General features: G+C 50.5%; 2 protein-coding genes across 4 annotated transcripts in view; both read left to right on the top strand.

Moving 5' to 3' along the window:
* Positions 1 to 14555, top strand: part of PTGFRN (prostaglandin F2 receptor inhibitor) — a 29605-nt gene extending 15050 nt beyond the window's left edge. For 2 of the 3 annotated variants that reach the window (XM_023761238.1, XM_023761236.1), the window contains 5 exons: positions 883 to 1308; positions 4367 to 4786; positions 7437 to 7544; positions 9222 to 9527; positions 10969 to 14555. In XM_023761238.1, the coding sequence (XP_023617006.1) occupies positions 883 to 1308; positions 4367 to 4786; positions 7437 to 7544; positions 9222 to 9527; positions 10969 to 11135 (1427 nt within the window). In that variant the 3' untranslated portion in view covers positions 11136 to 14555. The remainder of the gene's footprint in view (positions 1 to 882; positions 1309 to 4366; positions 4787 to 7436; positions 7545 to 9221; positions 9528 to 10968) is intronic. The other variant, XM_023761237.1, reaches the window with a different exon arrangement.
* Positions 14556 to 19142: 4587 nt separating this feature from the next.
* The window catches only part of CD101 (CD101 molecule), a 32967-nt gene continuing 32205 nt past the window's right edge, over positions 19143 to 19904 (top strand). The window contains exon 1 of the mRNA XM_023761243.1: positions 19143 to 19218. Coding sequence (XP_023617011.1) covers positions 19176 to 19218 — 43 coding nt within the window. The 5' untranslated portion in view covers positions 19143 to 19175. The remainder of the gene's footprint in view (positions 19219 to 19904) is intronic.

The raw sequence follows: 19904 nt of genomic DNA, 5'->3' as shown, positions 1-19904 counted from the left end.
CAAAGGGGTTCTATATCCCTTCCTTGGCAAGTGTGGAGAAGGGCTCGGGGTCGACGTTGAGTTGCAGAAATGGATTAATGTCATGAACCTCAGAAGGAGAGGTTTTTATAAAATAACAGGACCGTGACAATGGCCATGGGGACGCTAGGAGAAGGCTGACTTTCCCCCTATTCCCTGTCAGATCGGTGCCTGGCAGGGAAGTGGGGCCTCAGCGAGCCAGGCTCTTCAAGGTTGACCTTTATACGGGTGAGTTCCACGTGGCTGTGAGAAGAATGTCAGTTGGGAGTTTGAGGATGGTGTGTTTATTGGCAGTGGAACAGATTCAGTGGAGAAAGTCCAGGGACCAGTAAAGTGAGGGTGAGACCACAGGGGGGTGGTGACCTGAGAGCCTTGCATTTGGGGCCCAGCCAAGGATGGCAGGAACCGCGCCTCGATGGGGTGGGTTGGCCTCAAGTGCTAGAATGTCCTCTGGGATAGGGTTTTCCGGTGCTGCTCCAGTGGGGTCTGTGGGCACTGCCTGGCATTCCAGGGGAAATCTTGGCAGAGTGTGGACACCAGGCTTCTTAGATCCTTCTCCAAAGAGTCCAGGCTCCTGGGGAGACTGACCGCGGACCCCACCCCTATGGAAAGATCGAGGCTCTGATGGGGACATTGGGCTTCTGGCTTTGGAAGTGTTCTTGGGGACAGAGTTGTACAAGTTTTGCAATAACAGCTCTTCCAGGCTCCCTCCCGTCCAATGCAAGGACTTTCATGTCTGTCTTTGTCGTTGGCAGGATAAGCATTTAATTGTCAGGACAGAGGAGTACTCGTCTCGTGCCTTTTGCTACGTCTTGGGATGTTGCCGCCTGATTTTTCAGCCCTGTTCCCCTCTCTTTGGTTCAGAGCCAGACTACCAGGTGTACCTGAACGCCTCCAAGGTCCCCGAGTTCTCCGACGACCTCACGGAGCTGGAGTGCCGGGTGGTGGACAAGAGGAGCATGGAGGGGAGCGTCCGTGTCACGGTGTCCTGGTACTACAGGGTGAACCGGCGCGACGACGACGTGGTGACCAGCGAGCTCCTCGCGGCCATGGACGGGGACTGGACGCTCAAGTACGGAGAGAGGAGCAAGCAGCGGGCCCAGGACGGAGACTTTATTTTCTCTAAGGAGCGTGCGGACACGTTCAGTTTCCGAATCCAAAGGACTACAGAGGAAGACAGGGGCAATTACTACTGCGTGGTGTCCGCCTGGACCAGACAGCGGAACAGCAGCTGGGTGAAGAGCAGGGATGTCTTCTCTAAACCTGTCCACATATTTTGGGCCTCAGAAGGTAGGCGCTTTGTCCTTGTTCTCTGTTCTTATTTCATTTTGGCTTAAGTCATCCGACTGTATGTTCTCAGATACACAGTCACCCTGCAGGTTTCCATTTAAACGAGGACTCCAGGAAACGCATGCTCAAATGACTGCTGCTTCTCTCTGCAGCACCCAGCCCTGTCGGGTGGTGAGGCTGGACAAGGGTAAGTCCTCGTGAGAGCGCTGGGCATGGTCGGTGGCAGGGACTCATCTCAGAGGCACTCACGGTGTGCATGGTCAGCCTTTGACACTGTTGCTCTACTGGGCGGGTCTTACTAGTGAGCCAGACTTCACATGGGCCTTTGGGAGTGTCCGCACCCACGAGTTCCCACTGGGTGCAGGCACACTGAGGCGCCACCGTGTAGATAAGCTTTTCATCTCGGCCCCTTGTCCTTCTCTCTGGTCATCACATCCTCTGTCCTATTGTTGTTATTCATGCCCCTGCTCACACCTGAACTAGACCACCTCACTTCTGATAACTGAAAGACCTGCATGCTCCCAATTTCAAACGTCCTATTCTCTATGCACACCGCTGCCTTTCTAGATCACTCTCTCTAGACTCCAACATCAACTCTTCAACCTATCAGGTGTACCTGATAGACAGACAGTCCATTAATCCTACTGCCCTGCACTGTCCTTCACTCCCATTGTCCTCACTTCTGTCTTACGGAGGATGACCATTTGCCCAGGGTAGTCCAATCTATACCTGTTATCCTGAGTCTTTTGTTGTTGTTGTTGTTGTTGTTAATCCTTACCCTATGATATGTTTATTGATTTTAGAGAGAGAGCAAGAAATATCGATCGGTTGCCTCCTGAACACACACTGACCGGGAAACGAACCTGTTGTGCGGAACGATGCTCCAAACAGCTGAGCCTCTTGGCCAGGGTCCTGTGTCATTTTTAATAGCACCCTCTTCATTCTTGGACATGTCCAGGGGTGGGAGGTCCGATAAGTTAGGAGTCACCCTGCTGTTACTTAGGCCAGGTTCCCAGTCAGTCACAGTTCCTCCCTGCACACCCTTAGCTCCCCGTTTGCACTGTTCTCTGGCTCAGCTACACCCCGGTTCAGAACCAGCCCTCTGCCGCCTCCCTCTCTGCATCTGCAGAGCTCAATGTGGTTGGAGAAAAACATTTAAAGATGTTGACTGGGCTCCTTTTAGATTAGATCTGCGATCATTCATGTCAAGTGGGCTCTCAGCACTCCCTGGGCATCATCTACGTTTCCTTAATCTGTTTACTTCCCTACTCTTTAAAATGATGACTGCATATCACTTTATCTGAAAAGCTCCTCCCCCAGCTCCCTCTCAGCTCCCGGTCCTGCTTTCTAGGCCCTAAACAAATGGAAACAATCGGGAGAATTGTCACACCCTCCCCAGCGCTGAGCTCACAGTTAGGCGACCTCTCACTACTCAGGCACGTGGCTTCCCTCCTGTATCTTCAATATCTCTCTCTTTTTGGACCTTTCCCATTGGCTTGTAAACATGCTGTTAGATCTCCTGTTTTAGTGTGTTTTTTTAACTTAAATTAATCTTGACCTCCCGTCCCTTCTGTCTTTTTGTTCCCCACACCTCCTTGCCCACCTGTTAATCTCATTCTTTCCTTGCCCCTGGGCGGTCCAAAAACATTAAAAAGAAACTTCCAAAAATTAGCAATTAATAAATTTTAAGTTCCACATCATGCTGAGTAGCGTGGTGAAATCCCACACCATCCCCCTCTGTCCCTCCTGGGATGTGAGTCATCCCTTTGTCCAGTATCTCTGCTCTGTACACACTCCTCGCCCGATAGTCACGTAGTAGCCTCTTGGTGATCAGGTCGACAGTTGTGGTGTTGCAGTCAAGTGTTCAAGTCACCCTTATTTTACATAATAATGGTCCCAACGTGCAAGAGTAGCGATGCTGGCAATTTGGATGTGCCAAAGAGAAGCCATAAAGTGCTTCATTTCAATGAAAAGGCGGAAGTTCCTGAATTAATAAGGAAAGAACAAAAATTGTATGCTGAGGTTGCTAAGATCTATGGTAAGAACAAATCTATCAATAAAATTGCCTAATTTATAGATTCTCTCTCATCATTGGAGTTTCTATCTCTCCCTTCCTCACTGAATCGATACAAATATATTTTTAAAAAAGAAAAAGAAAGAAAAGAAAAAGAACTGGTGATTCTGGAGAGACACCATAACATACATGTTCTACTCACAGGTTTGGTGGAACAGTTATTCCTAAAAAACCCCAACATAAATATCTCATCTTATTTCCTTAAAGGATGAAGAGACTGTGTTTAATTCATTTATTCACTCACTCAGCAAATATTTTCAGCACCAAAGTGCCTGACACTGAGCTGTTCTAACATCGGTGATTTCTGATGTGTATATGCTTAGAGATTTTTTTAAAAAAATTATTATTTTTTTGGACAGAGATATGGGGCGTAACACTCTTAACACCTAAAGTTAGTGTAGACATGGGTGCAGGCTCAGAGTGTTCAGCAGTGTCTCTGTGGAAATGACTAGATCTGCAGGTGGGTGTGTCCATCACTTCAGTAAATGCCGGTATCTGCTCTGTGACGTTACCGTCGCGGGATTAAACGGAGAGCACACGTTTCTCCCTTCCCTGCCCTTCCACGAGGCTGGTTAGGCTGAGGGTTCCTCCCCTGCACCCAGCGGGATCTCAGGAGAGGAGAGGCACGTGGTGTCTCCTAGAGCCTGTCTTGCCCCCTTCCCTGAGAGTGAGCTCTCCCTCACATCCTTAGGGGATGGGGGGCGGGTACCAATAGCTACCCAAACTCTTACTCTTTTAAGGACTTGAAAAACCTCAAAACTAAATCCCCACCCACCAATTCTGCTTCCCTCACACCCGATAAGTCACTTCAGGCTGCTCCCCTTCACCCAGCATCACGTGATTTTCTGGGTTTCCACATTGTCTGAAGTGCCGTTGTGTGGCAGTTTGCAAATAAATTCCTATTTCCTTGACATCGTTCTTTCAGATACTATCCATTTGAACTGATCCCATCGGACATCACCTGTTTCTGCTCCCTCATTCCAGATTCCGTGCTCGTGGTGAAGGCGAGGCAGCCCAAGCCTTTCTTTGCTGCCGGAAATACATTTGAGATGACTTGCAAAGTGTCTTCCCAGAATATCAAGTCGCCGCGCTACTCTGTTCTCATCACGGCGGAGAAGCCTGCGGGCGACCTCTCCAGTCCCAACGAGACCAAGTACATCATCTCCCTGGACCAGGACGCCGTGGTGAGGCTGGAGAACTGGACAGATGCCTCCCGGGCGGACGGCGTCGTGCTGGAGAAAGTGCAGGAAGACGAGTTCCGCTATCGGATGTACCAGACTCAGGTGTCGGATGCAGGGCTGTACCGCTGCGTGGTGACAGCCTGGTCTCCTGTCAGGGGCAGCCTGTGGCGAGAAGCAGCAACCAGTCTCTCCAATCCTATTGAGATAGACTTCCAAACCTCAGGTGAGCAGGGAGCCCTGTGGAATCAGAGGTTGAGCTAGAAGAGACCCGTGGGCTTTATTTTTGCCATACAGCTTACCCATTTAGAGTGTATACTTGGAACCTTGCTTCTGCTCATGGAGGGATGCAACCTTTTTTCAACGTAGGACGGTGCAACCAGCAACAGCTTCCCCTGGGAACTTGATGGAAATGCAAATGCTGGGCCCACCCAGACCTACTGAACCACACTCCCCGAGGGTGGGCACCCACAGCCTGAGCTTTACCGCCCCTCCTGGTGATTGTGGTGCAAGCCAGGGCTCCAGAACCACCGCTCTGTGCAGGGTTCTCGGCCTCCATGCTCTGCACGGTTTGGCCTGGATACTTCTTTGTTGTTTATGAGTTCTAGTTTTTTGGTCGATTCCCTGGGGTTTTAAAAATAGGACATCATGCTTTCTGCGAATAAAGACAGTTTTACTTCCTCCTTCCCAAACTGAATACCTTGTGTTTCACTTCCTTGCCTGATTGCCCTGGCTAGAACCTCTAAGACGGAGTTGAGTAGTGGTGGCTCCAATGGACATCTTGTTCCTGATCTCAGCGGGCGGGATCACTCCAGGCTTTCACAATGGAGTGTCATGGGAATGTGGGTTTTTCATAGGTGTCCTTAACTGAGTTGAGGGAGTTTCCTTTCATTTCTAGTTTGTTGAGTGTTTTTACCATGAAGAGGTATTGGGTGTTTTCAGATGCTTTCCTGTGTCTATTAAGATTCAGATGATGGTGTTTTTACTATTTGTATGTCTTTTACTATCTATAGAACTTTATTCCGGCTTGTCTTACATTTCTTATTTGATGTTTCTTTAAAACTGTTATGAGGAAGAGGGGAGACATACAATCTTTTGTATTTCTGGGTTTTGAATTTATTTCTCAATTCTTTATGTCTCAGTATAACAGGAAAGAAAAAAATCACTGTAGCTTCCAGGATGAATAGACTGCCTAAGGTTTTTATTTTAATCCCTGGAGTTGTCGTGGCCAGTTCACAGTGTAAGAGAAGCTGCAGTCAAAGCCAGTATCCAGCACAATGCCGTAGCCTGAATAGCGCTTAGCAAATATTGACTTGATACTGAAGAGTCGTCACTTTATTGATTTCAGGGAAGAAGGGAGAGGGAGACAGAGATAGAAACATCAATGATGAGAGAGACTCACTAATCGGCTGCCCCCTGTATGCCCCACACTGGGGATCGAGCCCACAACCTGGGCATGTGCCCTGATGAGGAATTGAACCGTGACCTCCTGGTTTATAGGTCGATGCTCAACCACTAAGTCATGCTGGCCAACCACTTCTTACAATCAGCAGCACACACAGCGAAGATGTCCTTCCTGGTGTCCACCTTTCTGTCCCCTGGTCTCAGGCCACTTGCCTCCTTGTATGAGGACTGCGTTTCCCAAGAGGCTCTACTGAGCCAATACTTCCTATTGGGGAAAATGATGGTTTTCTCCCTAATAGAGAATGTTTTAAAACACAGTAAAGTAGAACGAAGGAAAAGAGCTTCACCTATAAACTTAATTTGTAGTCTTTGTCTTCCTAGAATTTTCTCTGGTATGTTGTCTTCATGGCGTTGAGATCAGACTGTATACACAGTTTTATGACCTGCTTTCCCTCTGTTTAACATCACAACATAAACATTTCCCATGTTATAACACGTTCTAGGTAAACACCACCTTTAATGACTCAACCTCCTAGAATTTGGTTAACGGTCACCCTGTTGGTGGTCATGCAGCTGGTCTGCAGTTTTGCCTTTCACAAAAATACTGCTGCTAACAGCCTTCTTTTAGGGGCTGGAGTTGCAAGATGGTTTGCGTCAACATTTATTTTTAAAAGCCAAGTGGTCCACATACTCTCTGCAGACGAGGAATCGGGGGACACCTAGTGACTCTGGTTGTTCACTGGCCTAGTCTGTCATCTTGAAGTTAACCAGACAAATCCCCTTACAAAAACAGCATCACCACAGAAATTGGAATAAAAATATTTCTAAGCCTGGGATAATGACCCACATTAACAGCGAGTGGCTGGTTTCATTAGCAGGAAACCCGCTGGGTGAGTCATTCCCGAGGAAGGCCTTCCCGTCCTCACTGGCCTGGGGAGCCGGAGCACAAACGCTCTGCTGTTCCCGCAGCTGCGGCCACGAGGGGCGGTGAGGGCCGGGACTGGTGACCTCAAGGGCATTTGGGGCTTTCTCTGGTCGTAGAAGGAAAAGAAAGGGAAATTTGTCCAAATTAGGTAAGTCTTTCCTTGCTGGTTCAAATAAAGTAAATAAAAGCCTAAATCCTCTGTGAGGATCTCTCTTTTTTTTTTCTTTTAAATATATTTTATTGATTTTTACAGAGAGGAAGGGATAGGGATAGAGAGTTAGAAACATCGGTGAGAGAGAAACATCAATTAGCTGCCTCCTGCACACACCCTACTGGGGATGTGACTGCGACCAAGGTATATGCCCTTGACCGGAATCGAACCTGGGACCCTTGAGTCCGCAGGCTGATGCTCTATCCACTGAGCCAAACCGGTTAGGGTTGTGAGGATCTCTTTAGGTTGTATCGTCTTGCGTTCTCTTCGAAGGGGCCTGGGCCCTTTAAGGCCTGAACACTGTGAAAGGACATGATGATCATCGTTTTCTTCCAGGTCCTATATTTAATGCCTCCGTGTATTCAGACACGCCCTCAGTCATCCGGGGAGATCTGATCAAATTGTTCTGTATCGTCACTGTCGAAGGAGCAGCCCTGGACCCAGGTACTTCTCCCACCCTTTCCCCACGTGGCCTTTGTAAATATCTCTTGCATCATCCCCACTACGTTGCTCAGACGTGGACGTCAAAGATTGGGTTGTCCGCTTATCCCCACACTGCTCAGCTCAGGTCTCAGTAGGTGTTTAATAAAAATTGGTTGAATGGATGCATCTGTCAGATGAATTGGAAACACAAGATATTTTTAAAATATGTTTCTATTAATTTTTTTTTAGAGAGAGAGGAAAGGAGAGGAATGAGAGAAACATAGATGAGAGAGAACATAGATCATCGATCGGCTGCCTGCTGCACACCCCCTACTGGGGAATCGAGCCCAAAACCTGGGCATATGCCCTGACTAGGAATCGAACCAGCAACCTCTTGGTTCTTGGGTCGATGCTTAACCACTGAGCCACACCAGCTGGGCCCGTGCAGATATTTCGTCTGGGTTGTTCAGGAAATTAGTGGGCCACTTACAGGGCCTATTCAAGCTGGTGTGAAACCCACCGGCAGAGTGAAGCGCCCCACCTTTGTCTTTCGTCCTCCTTATCATTCCGATATTTATTGAGCTCCTTCTGTGTACAGGTGCTGTTCGAGATGTGGGGAGTAGAGGAGTGAACAAAACATTCCAAGTCTGCCCTCGAGGCACTGGCAATCTAGTTGAGGAGGCAGACCAGGAGGAAATCACCGTATACCATCAGATAGTGATTGATGCTAGGAAGAAATGCAGAAAAGAGCAAATGCGTAGCAGGTGACCAGGAGGAGCTAGTGTAGATTAAATCCTTAGAGAAACCGCTGTAAATGTTTTCTTTGAAGGAAATACTGGCATCGCCAACAGGATGCCAAAGAGCAGAGGCCATGCGTCTTACACCCTTTCTTGGCGGCCCTCTTCGTGACACTTGGCGTCCCTTTCTCACTTTCTAAGAGGACATTAAGTGTCAGTGCGCTAGGGCTCATGGTGGACGCTCTCTTCACATCCGGTGAGCATTACCACCTGGGCTGTACTCTTCCTTCTCTGATGCCCATATTAATGTATGTGAGGCTTAATTTTGCAGCACGCTGTACAATTCGGCAGCTTTGCTCTCTGGGACTGTTAAACTGTGTTCAATTTTCTCAGCTTGACTTTTTCCCTCTGGTTCTGAGTGTAAGCACTTCTTGGGAGGCAGGGAGGAGGAAGGGGGAATCCACAGGGAACCGTGACATTGAAACTGTTGACGCCTCTAAATTCTTTATGATCCACTGGATGGACCTTTCGTTCCTTACGACTTTCGTGTCCTCCCAGTCATTGGTGCTTCTGCCCGAAATGTCAAGGGGCCCCGCTTTCTCTGGGAGACGGCGTGTGATGTCACCACGTACCAGCTCTACGCCCCGTGTTCTCTGTAGGAGACAGTTTGGGGTCCGACTCTTCCTCCTGTGCTCCTTGGGCTGGGTGGTGGCAGCGACAAGGTCAAGCGGGGGACCCTGGGCTGGACTCCCTGAGTGAGGACACACGCGCTGCTGCCTCCTGGCTGTGTGACCTCATGGGGATTTGGTCCCGCCACAGGGTGTGGAGGGTGACAGCGCTTCCATCACAGGGTTGGCGTGAGGAGCAGGTAGAGCAGTGCCGGCCCGTCGTCAGGTGACCTGCGTGCCAGCCTATTTCCGCCCATGGCACTGACCCCAGGGTTTTGGCTTGTGATCCATAGATGACATGGCCTTCGACGTGTCCTGGTTTGTGGTGCACTCCTTCGGCCTGGACAAGGATCCCATCCTCCTGTCCTCGCTGGACCGCAAGGGGATTGTGAGCACGGCCCGCAGGGACTGGAAGAGCGACCTCAGCCTGGAGCGCGTGGGCGTGCTGGAGTTCCTGCTGCAGGTGCACGGCTCCGAGGACCAGGACTTCGGCAACTACTATTGCTCCGTGGCTCCCTGGGTGAAGTCGCCGACGGGTTCCTGGCAGAAGGAGGCGGAGATCTCCTCCAAGCCCGTCTTTATAACTGTGAAGATGGACGGTAAGGGTGGCGCACAGATCCTGTCTGCTCTCTGCTGGACCTCAGTGGGCAGAAGCCGGGCTCCCCCCATTTGAGGAATGTGCTAGAACACGGCCTGGTGCCCTCCAGGCCTGGCGGGGCCCGTACCAGAAAGAGCAGGCAGCCCTTGGTGTTTGCCCAGCTTCGGTGTCATATGCTGGGAGCAGCACTGAGAAATGATTTTTAAGACTTACTGGGAAGATTTTCGATGCTTCCTATGAATTCCATGCAAGCTCACTGTGCCCGCAGAGAGCGGAGTCAGGAGAGCCGGTTCAGGTCTCCGGGGAGATGCTGGGAGTGGGCTCCAGCTGCTCTTGCCCTCCTTGATGTTGGTTCTTGGGAAAGGGAGGCTCCTCCTGGTGTTACTAGCATGGCGGGGTTCTTCATGGGACCCCAGGATGGGAGGGGGAGCTCCCGGCCTCTTTGGCCCACACTGACCAGCAGGGTCAGCCAAACAAGGTGGGCAGAGGGCCCCTTCCCACTCTGTTACCCGAGCACCCCAAAGTCGGAGACAGTTAATGAGAACCATCTCTGCAAAACGTTTCAGGGTGAACATTGATTGAAAAAACTCCTTGGAGAGAGTTCCAGTCCAGGGGCCTCTGAGCATTCCGAGACTCGAGTCTGTTTCCCTGGTGATAGTATCAGTTCAGGGGAGACTGGAATAGGACCCCCAGCTCTTCCACAGATGGTGTAGCCCTTCCGATCTTTATTCCCTCTCTTGTAAAATGCGATGCCCCCTTTCCTGGGGCGGTTGTGAAAGTGCAGCCCTACGAAATGTCAGGCACCTCCCACATTGCGGAGGTCCGCCAAGGCGTGCTGGTACTTCCCGGGGAGGGGACGTGGGATTCGGTGGGGGGCAAGTGGGGGGACACCTAAACAGTGTGCATTCCTAACACTTGCACCATATTTGCATCTTAGAAATTCTTTCCTTGAAGTGGCAAAGAAAAAAAAATGGAAGCCCAGACTTAGCAAACAAGTGCGGGAGTGACTCTTGACTTTGCTGGATAATTTACTACCGTGTTACTTAAAATAGCTCCCCGAGTGCACTTCAGTCTTTTGACGCATAGAATTGGTTTACGGACTGTTTTTTTACGGAGGCATCTGCTGCGGAGGGTGCGGTGCCCTTATACTGACTTTTAAAAATCCATCTCCTGCCAAACCCTAAAAAGCAAATTGACATTCAAAGGCATCGAACGCAATCATTTTGCTGTTTCCTTTCCCCCCACAGCACTGGGTGGGGAGACATTTGCCCACTTTTTGGACAGATAGGGCTGAGCTGCTCCTGCCAGCAGTGCTGTGCCCGGGGCTGGAGACAAGGTCGAAGGGGATCTGCTGGCTCCAGTGGGGACAGGAGGTGGTGGTGGGCCCTGCAGCCACCGCCCTGGCACCACTAACCGGCTTCCCTCTGCTCTGCCCCTGCCAGTGCTGAACGCCTTCAAGTACCCGCTGCTGATCGGCGTCGGCCTGTCCACCGTCGTGGGGCTCCTGTCCTGCCTCATCGGGTACTGCAGCTCCCACTGGTGCTGCAAGAAGGAGGTGCAGGAGACCCGGCGCGAGCGCCGCCGGCTCATGTCCATGGAGATGGACTAACGAGGCCGGCGCCCGGCCGGGGCAGCGACACGGGGACGGACGGTCTCGGAGCGATCGGGGCAGGAAGAGGACGGTGATGTTCTGACGTGAAGTGTGTCACACTAAAACCCAGTCCTCGCTCATCTCAGGTGGGACTCGGCGCGCTCTCCTCTGCACGTGGAGTTGGAGCGCGGACACGTTTACCAGCACACAGCTTCTCTTCCCACGGCACTTTCTGAGGACGGTCGCGCGTGTCTTTTCCCGACGGCGGCTTTTTCATGGTTAACCTCTGTCTAATTTTTTTCTCCTACTGGTTTATTGATCTCTGGCTTGTGTGTGTTTATAGCTTTTGTCCCGAGGGGTCGCGGTGAGGGCGGGGTGATGGCGTTCGGAGTTCTTTGTCCCGGGTGAGAGCCGGCCGGCTCCGGGGTGGGAGGCAGGTGTTAGGAGCAGGGTGGCCCTCCACGCCGGCCCAGGGACAACACAGACCTGTGCCCAGGGCGAATGTGTGGCCTTGACCCCCCCTGCCCGGCCCCTGTTTTCAGGGGCTTAGACCACATTGGGAATCTGAACTTGCGGTTTGTAGCTTCGCATCGAGCCCAGACGCGGATTTTGGTTTTTTGCCTCTCTGCCCCCTTTCCATTTCTTTGCTCTTTGCTTTCTGTGAGCGTGCTGAGAATGGCAGCCCTGGGATCTAGGATTTGGCTCTCCACCAAGCACCTTATCATGCCACCTTAGCCTTAAGAATGAACATGAAGAAAAATACACAGCCACTCGGACCAGGGCAGGGAGAAGGTCTGCAAGGAAGAGGAAGCTGGGGACAAGGGAAGGAACAGACGCTGCGATCGAGCGGAGGCCACTGGGCCTCGCGGGGGCCCCAGGGAGAGCGGAAGGCGGATCCTGAGAGTTAGGTTTCTGCAGCTCGTGCTGGGAGGGTCAGGGGTGTGTCAGGCGGAAGAAGCCACCTCCAGTCCCCAGTCCTGTCCTTTGCAGGAGGCAAAGGCCTTGGACACCCAGGGACACCCAGGGGGACCCACAGGTGCCCCCCTCCCCTCCTTCCGAGGTTGCTTGGTCTCCTTAACGTGAAGGACTCTTGCTGCTTGGAGACTGGCTGACTTCACGGGATCAGAAATGGCCGGGAAGAACCGAGTGTTTTCTCTGGCCTTGTCCGCCCTGGCGGGTCTGTGAGATCCTCTGCAAGGGCTGGTGAGAGAGCTGGCCTCTGGGATGCTTGCTTTCCTGTTAGGAACATGAAGGAAACCCAGCAACGCATTGCCCTGGGAACAGCCTACAAAGGAGATCTGAGAGCAGTCTCTATGGCCCGACTGCTCGTACCGGGGATAGGACAACGCACCACAAGAGACCTTCCGCTCCGTTCTGGCCCCGGCACAGGGCCAGCCTTTCGGAGGCCTCCCCGTGGGGCCCGGAGGCTCGGCGGTGACGCCCGCCCTGCATCGCACTCCTCCGTGCTGCTGCGTGGCTCCGAAGGATCTGACACTCCCCTGTCTTCCGAAGGGGAAAAAAGACACGTTGGTTCTGAGCAATAAAGTAATACGAAACGATGGCCATTCATGTACGGCTCTTTGTCTCAATGGGCCGGACGAGCCCGACCCCTCCCGGCTCACAGTCTTCCCTCCACTTCCCTCACTCTGCTGCCCACCACCCCTTCTGCACGCATCACTGAGGCAGCCCCAGGAGGCAGGCTCCCCCTGTCTGTTCGCCCACTGCGGGACCACTCATGGGGTAGGCACGGGCTCCTGCACTGATGGTGGCAGCACAGATGACTTCTAGGCACAGATGGAATCAGGGAAGATGGGCCGCAGAGCATGAGTGACTGGAGGAAGAGGAAGAGGCCTCCATAGCACTAGAGTTGGGTATTTTCTTAAAAATTTTTTAAGTCTATTTTTATTGATTTCGGAGAGGAAGGAAGAGGGATAGAGAGAGAGAAACATCAATGATGAGAGAGAATCATTGATCAGATGCCTCCTGCATGCCCCGCCACTGGGGATCGAGCCCACAACCCGGGCATGTGCCCTGATAGGGAATTGAACCGTGACCTCTTGGTTCATAGGTCAACACTCAACCACTGAGCCACGCTGACTGGGCAAGAGTGGGGTATTTTCTACGTGTCACTTCCTAACTGCTATTTCAGAGGAGGTGGGTCATGGGTGAGCGTACACATGGAGGTTAAAGAGAGAACGCATAAACAGGTGTTGCGTTGGGAGCAGCCAGTGCCCGGGAGCCTGGCCGCGCTCACACTCACTAGAAGATTCAGGATTATTGTAGCGGAAGCCCTTCTCGGTAGAGGAAAGGGTATTAGCCTGGGGCGTGACCAGGTGGCCCCAGATGTGTGTGACCCACGAAAGGGTCACACCAGACACTCGGGAGTAGGAAAGGTGCTCACACTATCCCTTGTCCTTTCAAACTGCTGTTGTAGTTCAAGGCTTTGATCCCAACCCCACCCTCTGTCCAGGGGGCGGGTCCGAAGGGGAAAATCCCAGGGTATTGTAACAAGGACCTCGTTCCTCCCAGGGACGTGCGTGAGAGACCTCCTTACGTGCTCCCTGGCGGGGGTTCCTGCCAGAAGCACTGGGCGTGCGGAGGAAGGACCCGGCCACGATGCCCACGGACGACGTTGCACTTCTGAACAACAACAAAACTTGATAAAATGTTTGGGTTTTTCCCCCCTAATCATGAAAGTCTCCCCGGAAAGCGCCTAAGCTATGTTCGGATAGGAGCCTCAAAATTACGTTCAATTGTTTACTTTGTAATGTTTACATACACTTTACACTTTTTTTAAAGAAAAAAAAATGCAAACTCTGACTTTTTGACAACTTTTCCGATTTTTCGTGGGACGGCGGAACTCTGACTCACCAACTGGATTTCAGTCTTCATTGAGAAACGTATTTATTTGTGTCTTTTCTCCCCTCCTATCCACGCGGCTTTCCCCGGGATGCTGGCGGAGGCCCCTTCTACTCAGACTCTTGTCTGCTTCCCTGGTGGCTCTCGCTTGCTTTGCAGACCGCCTGCAGCCACGATTTTGTCACGGGCACCTGTGAGCCAAAGACTGGGCCTTTGTGGCAGGAATAATAAGCAATACTACACAACTTGCTACTTTCAGAAAACTTTCTTTTTAGCTTCACCAATAACCACAGAGGAAGAAGGGAACTGGGATTTGGGTAAGTTCTCTTCCACTGTTTGACCAAATTCTCAGTGATAAATACTGGGTGCAAATCACTAGGAGAAAAAAGTTGACTTTTCTTTTGTAGTGTGGCACATGGGCTCTGCCAGATTTCACGTAGACCAACGAAGGATCTTGTGTATTTTTGTCCATTTCCAATGTTATATGAACTGATTGTATTGTTTTATACTGTGACCACAACTATTATGCAATGCACCATTTGTTTTTTTTTTATTTCATTAAAGGAAGTTTAATTTAAATTGAAGTTGTGTGAGGAACGTGATGTTGGCCTCTGCTGTCCTTCTATCTCTTCTGCGGGAGGGATTGCAGCTGAATTCCGGTTGCAACTCGAGCACCTTCTGAGCTCTGAACCCTAAGACAGCAGCGCAGAGTTTCTCTACAGATAAGACAAGAGCCCGGCCGGTGGGTCAGCGGTTGAGCGCCGACCCAGGAACCAAGAGGTCGCCAGTTCAGTTCCTGGTCAGGGCACATGCCCAGGTTGAGGGCTCGATCCCCAGTAGGGAGTGTGTGGGAGGCAGCCAATCGATGGTGTTCCTCTCTCATTGGTGTTTCTCTCTATCCTTCTCCCTTCCTCTCTCTAAAAACATCTACAAAAACATTTTTTAAAAATAAATAAAGATAAAAGAAGAAATGGATTTCATAGGATCAATATTGAAATTCCCACTGAGCGGCAAGGTGAGGGCCAGGCCTGGTGCAAGGTCTTTTTGGTTGCTGGTTGAATTCTCATGACCTGATAGGTCTCCTAACGGGAAAGAGAAGTCACTGTTGTTCCTCTCTGCGGATCAGGAAACCAACACCAAAGTCCTGTGACCATATCGTGACTGGAGCAGAGTGGCTTTTCTGACTCATGACGCAGTCTGGAACCCAACCAGTCCAGGTGCTGGCCCCTGTAATACAAAAACAGTGCGATCCCCCCGGCTGCTGGCTTCTGGGATCTGGACAGGGGGGAGTGCGGGAGCCCCGACTTCCTGCTGGGCCTTGGAGCAGCCGCAGCCTTGGCTGGCCTCCCCATAGACTTTCCTGTGGGCCTCATGTGTGCTCTGGGTGGGAACCAGCTCATGTTTTGAGGTCTGTGTCCTCGTTACGCACCTTGCCCAGGAATCGGCTCCGTTCTAGGCCTGGGGAAGGTACTGGCAGTTTATAAATGCAGTTAACGCCCTGGAAAGAGCCCAGCAGTGACCTGGGCCCATTCAAGGCCTCAGTTTCTCTCCTGTTGAGGGAGTTGACGGATCATTTGATCCCTTCCTGTGGCGTCACTGCTTGGTATTCCATACATGTAGACAAGAGGCTCAGCCCATACCTTTGGCAAGTTCCACGCCTGGATATAGCCATGACTCTGACCTGAATTGTAAGCTCAAGTAGGGAAAGGAGCAAAATCATGACCAGCTACCTGCGGACACACATTCTGCCTTCTCTGAAAGTCATGAATGGCAAGCCGCAAGGTGTAATAGAAAACACTGAAGTGAAGTAAGAAGCAGCCTTAGAATGCAGCCATTGCCCAGCCATACGATCCTGGCTAGGTTAGTTGATTCCTCTGCGCCTCAGTTTTCTCATCTGCAAAATGGGATTAGCAATAGCTATCACATAGTGATGTGAGTTAGTCTATAAAACTACGTGCCAACGGTCCCTGTTTAACTAGTTCTTGGGCCTGAGTTTTTAGGGTAGGGGAGGGCACAGAAGGTGTAATTTTTATGATTCTGTGGAATTAATATTTGAGTGTATCACATCTAAAAATAAATATATCTCTTTTCATTAATCTTCCAGGACCTGGAATAGGATTTTTTTTTTCCTTTAATACATTCCTGGGTTGCTTTGTCCAGAACTGCCCGCCCCCCAAGGGCCCCCCCCATCTCAAGCAAGAACTACATTTTGCATTCCTTTCATATGATACAATTGCAACGCACCAATTCCCAAGGTAGTAGAATAACTCTGTCTCTCTCTGGCTCTATTTTTTTCTTTCTCCTTTTTTTCTTGACAACAGAAAGCTTCTTTTTCCCTCCAGAAAGGAAATGACATCACCCTGTGAATGTTAAATTCTGGCAGAAATGGAGCCACTAAAATGGAAACAAAAAAGGGGGTGGGGGCGGGCAACAGCCAGGAATGAGAAGTTGCATAGCTTTTACTTGGTTGTATGTATTTCGGGAATAAAGGGCGCTCTGTATTATTGGCACCGGTTATCTCTGTGGTCAATGCTGATTTCAAAAATAATTCTCTTCTCCGTGCGCTTGGCAGATTGACTGCATCGATGGCTCCCGTTCTGTATCGCTCCTTCTGCAGTTCCCTTCACGAAAGAGAGCGAGTTTGTTAACCCATCTCTTGCCTTTGGATGCGGCCATGTGACTCGCTTTGGTCTGTGAGATGTTGGCAGTCCTGATGCAAGTAGAAGCTTGAAAAAGTGCCGATGTGTTTCCTCTCATTCTTTGGAACCCCTGACGCCATGAAAGCGTGTCCAGGCTACCCTCTTAGAGGGATATGGGGGGCGGGGGGGTCCAAGCTAAGGGCATCCCAGACCATCAAGCTCTTGCTAACAGATGCAATGGCTTGTGAGCAAAAATTAATGCTGGCTGTTCTGCGCCCCCAAAGTTTGGTGGTGGTTGGTGACACAACAGTAACTGAGACGGTGCATTTGCCTAAAACTTTGGTGCCTGGGGTTGACCCATGACTTCAACTGAAATGGTGAACAGGTTCTTGTACTTCGGGCCACGCTGATGTGACAGTGAGCAGCCTGGAGAGGTCGTTTGAAATCTCCATTCCAGACACACTGCCCTAAATTAAACAACCTGCACACCCCTGCCTCTGTATCTGTAATTTCATTTCTCCCTCCTAGCATGCCCTCCCCTCTCTTCTCTGCCTATTTCAATCATACCAGATCTCTGAGCACCTCCTTAAAAGCAGCCTTTTCTGAACGACCTTTGGCTGCCCTCTGCCTGCAGTGGTCTCTCCAGTCTGTTAATTCATGGGGTGTTTCTTGCCAGAGCCATAAGTTGGATACCCATCACAGGCTGCCTTTCATGGCTACTATTTCTTATCTACAGTTGTTTCTTAAACTAGAGTCTAAGTTCCTGGTGGGCAGGGCCCATCTTCCCCTTCATTTATCCCCCAAATCTCTTCCTTGTTGTCCCAAATTAGATATTCTCTTTCCCTCCTAAAAATGTCCATATCTCTTACAATGTGTTTCTTCTAGGGACCCCACTAATTTCCCTGGTGTAATAGCTGGTCATTGTATTTTCTGCTCACCTCCGCTGCGCTCCACCTCCACCATCAATTAAAGTTCCTCAGACACTTGAATTCCACGTGCGTCTCCAGTACCTGGTAGGGTGCTGACCCTATAGCAGGAGCTCAGTAAGTGTTTGGTTACTTCTTCATCTCTCTCTCTGACTTCATGTTCAACACCCACATTCGGACCCTCATCATTGCTAAACACAACATGGAATTCAGCTTAACAGGAAAATCTAACTAGACCATGCTCCTGTAAAAAACAAACACCCCCCCCCCCCCAAACCAAAACAAACAGAAAACGCCACCCTCTCAAGAGCTCCCCAAAGCCAAACTCTTGGGCCTGGTGTGCATGGCTCACTAAGATCTGCCCAGCCTACCTCTCTAGACCCTTCTCCCTTCACACCAGCCTCGAACTTGACTCCCCAACAGGAAGGCACAGCTGGTGCGACATCATTCACGCCAAACCGTTTCTCTCCAGCTGTACCTGGCCCCCTTCCTCCCGAGCTGTTTCATTTGACCCAGCCCAGCCCATCCTGTCCATCCCACCTGCTCACCAAGCACCCCCATTCCCTTTGGGTGCTGACTTGATCGTTGTGGTGTTTTGATCATCCGATGACGTGGAAGTTTCCTGAGAGCCAAGATGGAATTGCTAACACTCTGTAGGGGCACAGCCTACCACGGCACCCAGAACATAGAAGGACTAAAAAATTGTTGGATGGGTGGATGGAGCCAGGGATCTGCCTGAAGCAGGCCAGCTTGCTATTGGCCTATCTGAATGTAGGCTCGACCCAGGGAACTAGTCCTCCGTGAGCTCACCCATGGTCTTCTGGGACTAGAGTGGGATTAAGTTGGCCAGAGTCCAGTGCCAGCTTTTAGGCTCTCCCCCCGGCCTCCTTGGTGCCCAGGCCCACACTGGGCAGAAGAAGATTCACTTAAATGTCGAATGACGGTGGCTGACATTTACTGAGCATTTTCCATGTATGAGATATTGTTCTAAGCGTCTTAAGTAAATTCGTCCATTCAATTCTCACAGCAGTCTTTTGGGGTACATACTCTTTTATAGATGAGAGTTAGAAGAGGTTAATTAACTTCTCTAAGATCACACAGCTATTCAAAATAGGTTCGGTGTGCAAACCCAGGCAGCCGGCCCTGGAGCCTGCCCTCCTCACCATCACCTCTTGCCCCCCGCCAGGTTCATGTCCTTCAGGGGCCCTTCTGCCATTTCTCAGTCCTTTTCTCTCCCAGGATGGGAGGAGGGGTCAGGGCTAAGAAAAGAACATTTCTGCTTGATTTTTTTTATTTATTCCGTCTCCTTAAATTCCCTGATGACTTCCTGTAGATGCATATTTAGCCAGGATGAGGCCTACCTTTTCTTATTTTTATCTGTATAAACATATTCTTACCCAGGAAGATAACTGTCCTGTTCAGTTGTCTGAACTAATTTTTTTTTTCACACCCAAATTGGGGCAATTTGCAAAGCACCATAGTGCAACTAGCGTGGCTTTTGCAAGCCACCTCGCTCTCAGTGAGCTGGAAATGACACCGCTTCCTCTTTGCCTTTATAGTGAGAACGTAACGTTTGTCACCCGGCATCTGAGCAACCTCAGTGCCACCACCAGCAGAGCTCTGCACGGGTCCCCATGGCACGCATCCCACGTGTGGCATCTCTCCTTCTCTTTCTCAGTAAGTGTCATCGTTCCGCTTGTTTCTCTTGTTCCGGGGGCTGCTGGGTGATGGAACAGGACAATGTGGTTTCTCCAGGAAAAACGGGGCCAGGCTTCTCTGGTGTTGGCAGGGCTTTGTGACTTTTGTCTGCGGTGCCAGATCTGCCCGTTTTGCTGGCTCTGCCTTTACCTTGTCTTCTTGGGCTAGCTCATCCCTGGAGACAGGAAGAGGCTTCGCTCTCCAGCCTGGGAGGTGATTGTAAGGTTTGCCTGATGTCAGAGCTTGACCAGATAAGTGTGCCTTGGGGATAGAAGGAAAGGTCATGAGAGCACTTAGTAGTTTTAGGCTAAGCTAAAGAAGGTTCTGGACTCTATCTGGGCTGAAGTGGGACTTGACTGCTGAGAGACTGAGAAGGGGCAGGGAGATTCACTTGGCTAGGCTGAGGAGCATACGCAGGGGCCTTAGCTGGCCCGGGCATTCCTACATCCTGTAACAGGGGAGGAAAAGGGAAGTTTGATGGTGAATTGGGAAGGGAATGACATAGTTCCAGAGTAGGTAGAGCAGCGAGCAGGTACTAATTGTGCAATGGTTTCCTTTAGCATCTGGTAAAGCCGATAGACCCCATCTCAGAATAATGTCTTAAATGCATAAAATAAAATACAAGGGCTCTAGGGGAAATCAATCAATCATATTGAAATGCAGTT

This window comes from Myotis lucifugus, unplaced genomic scaffold (genome assembly GCF_000147115.1).
Source record: "Myotis lucifugus unplaced genomic scaffold, Myoluc2.0 scaffold_203, whole genome shotgun sequence".
NCBI lineage: Eukaryota > Metazoa > Chordata > Mammalia > Chiroptera > Vespertilionidae > Myotis > Myotis lucifugus.
The sequence above is the reverse complement of the archived record's forward strand: the minus strand, read 5'-3'. Positions and strand labels throughout refer to the sequence as shown.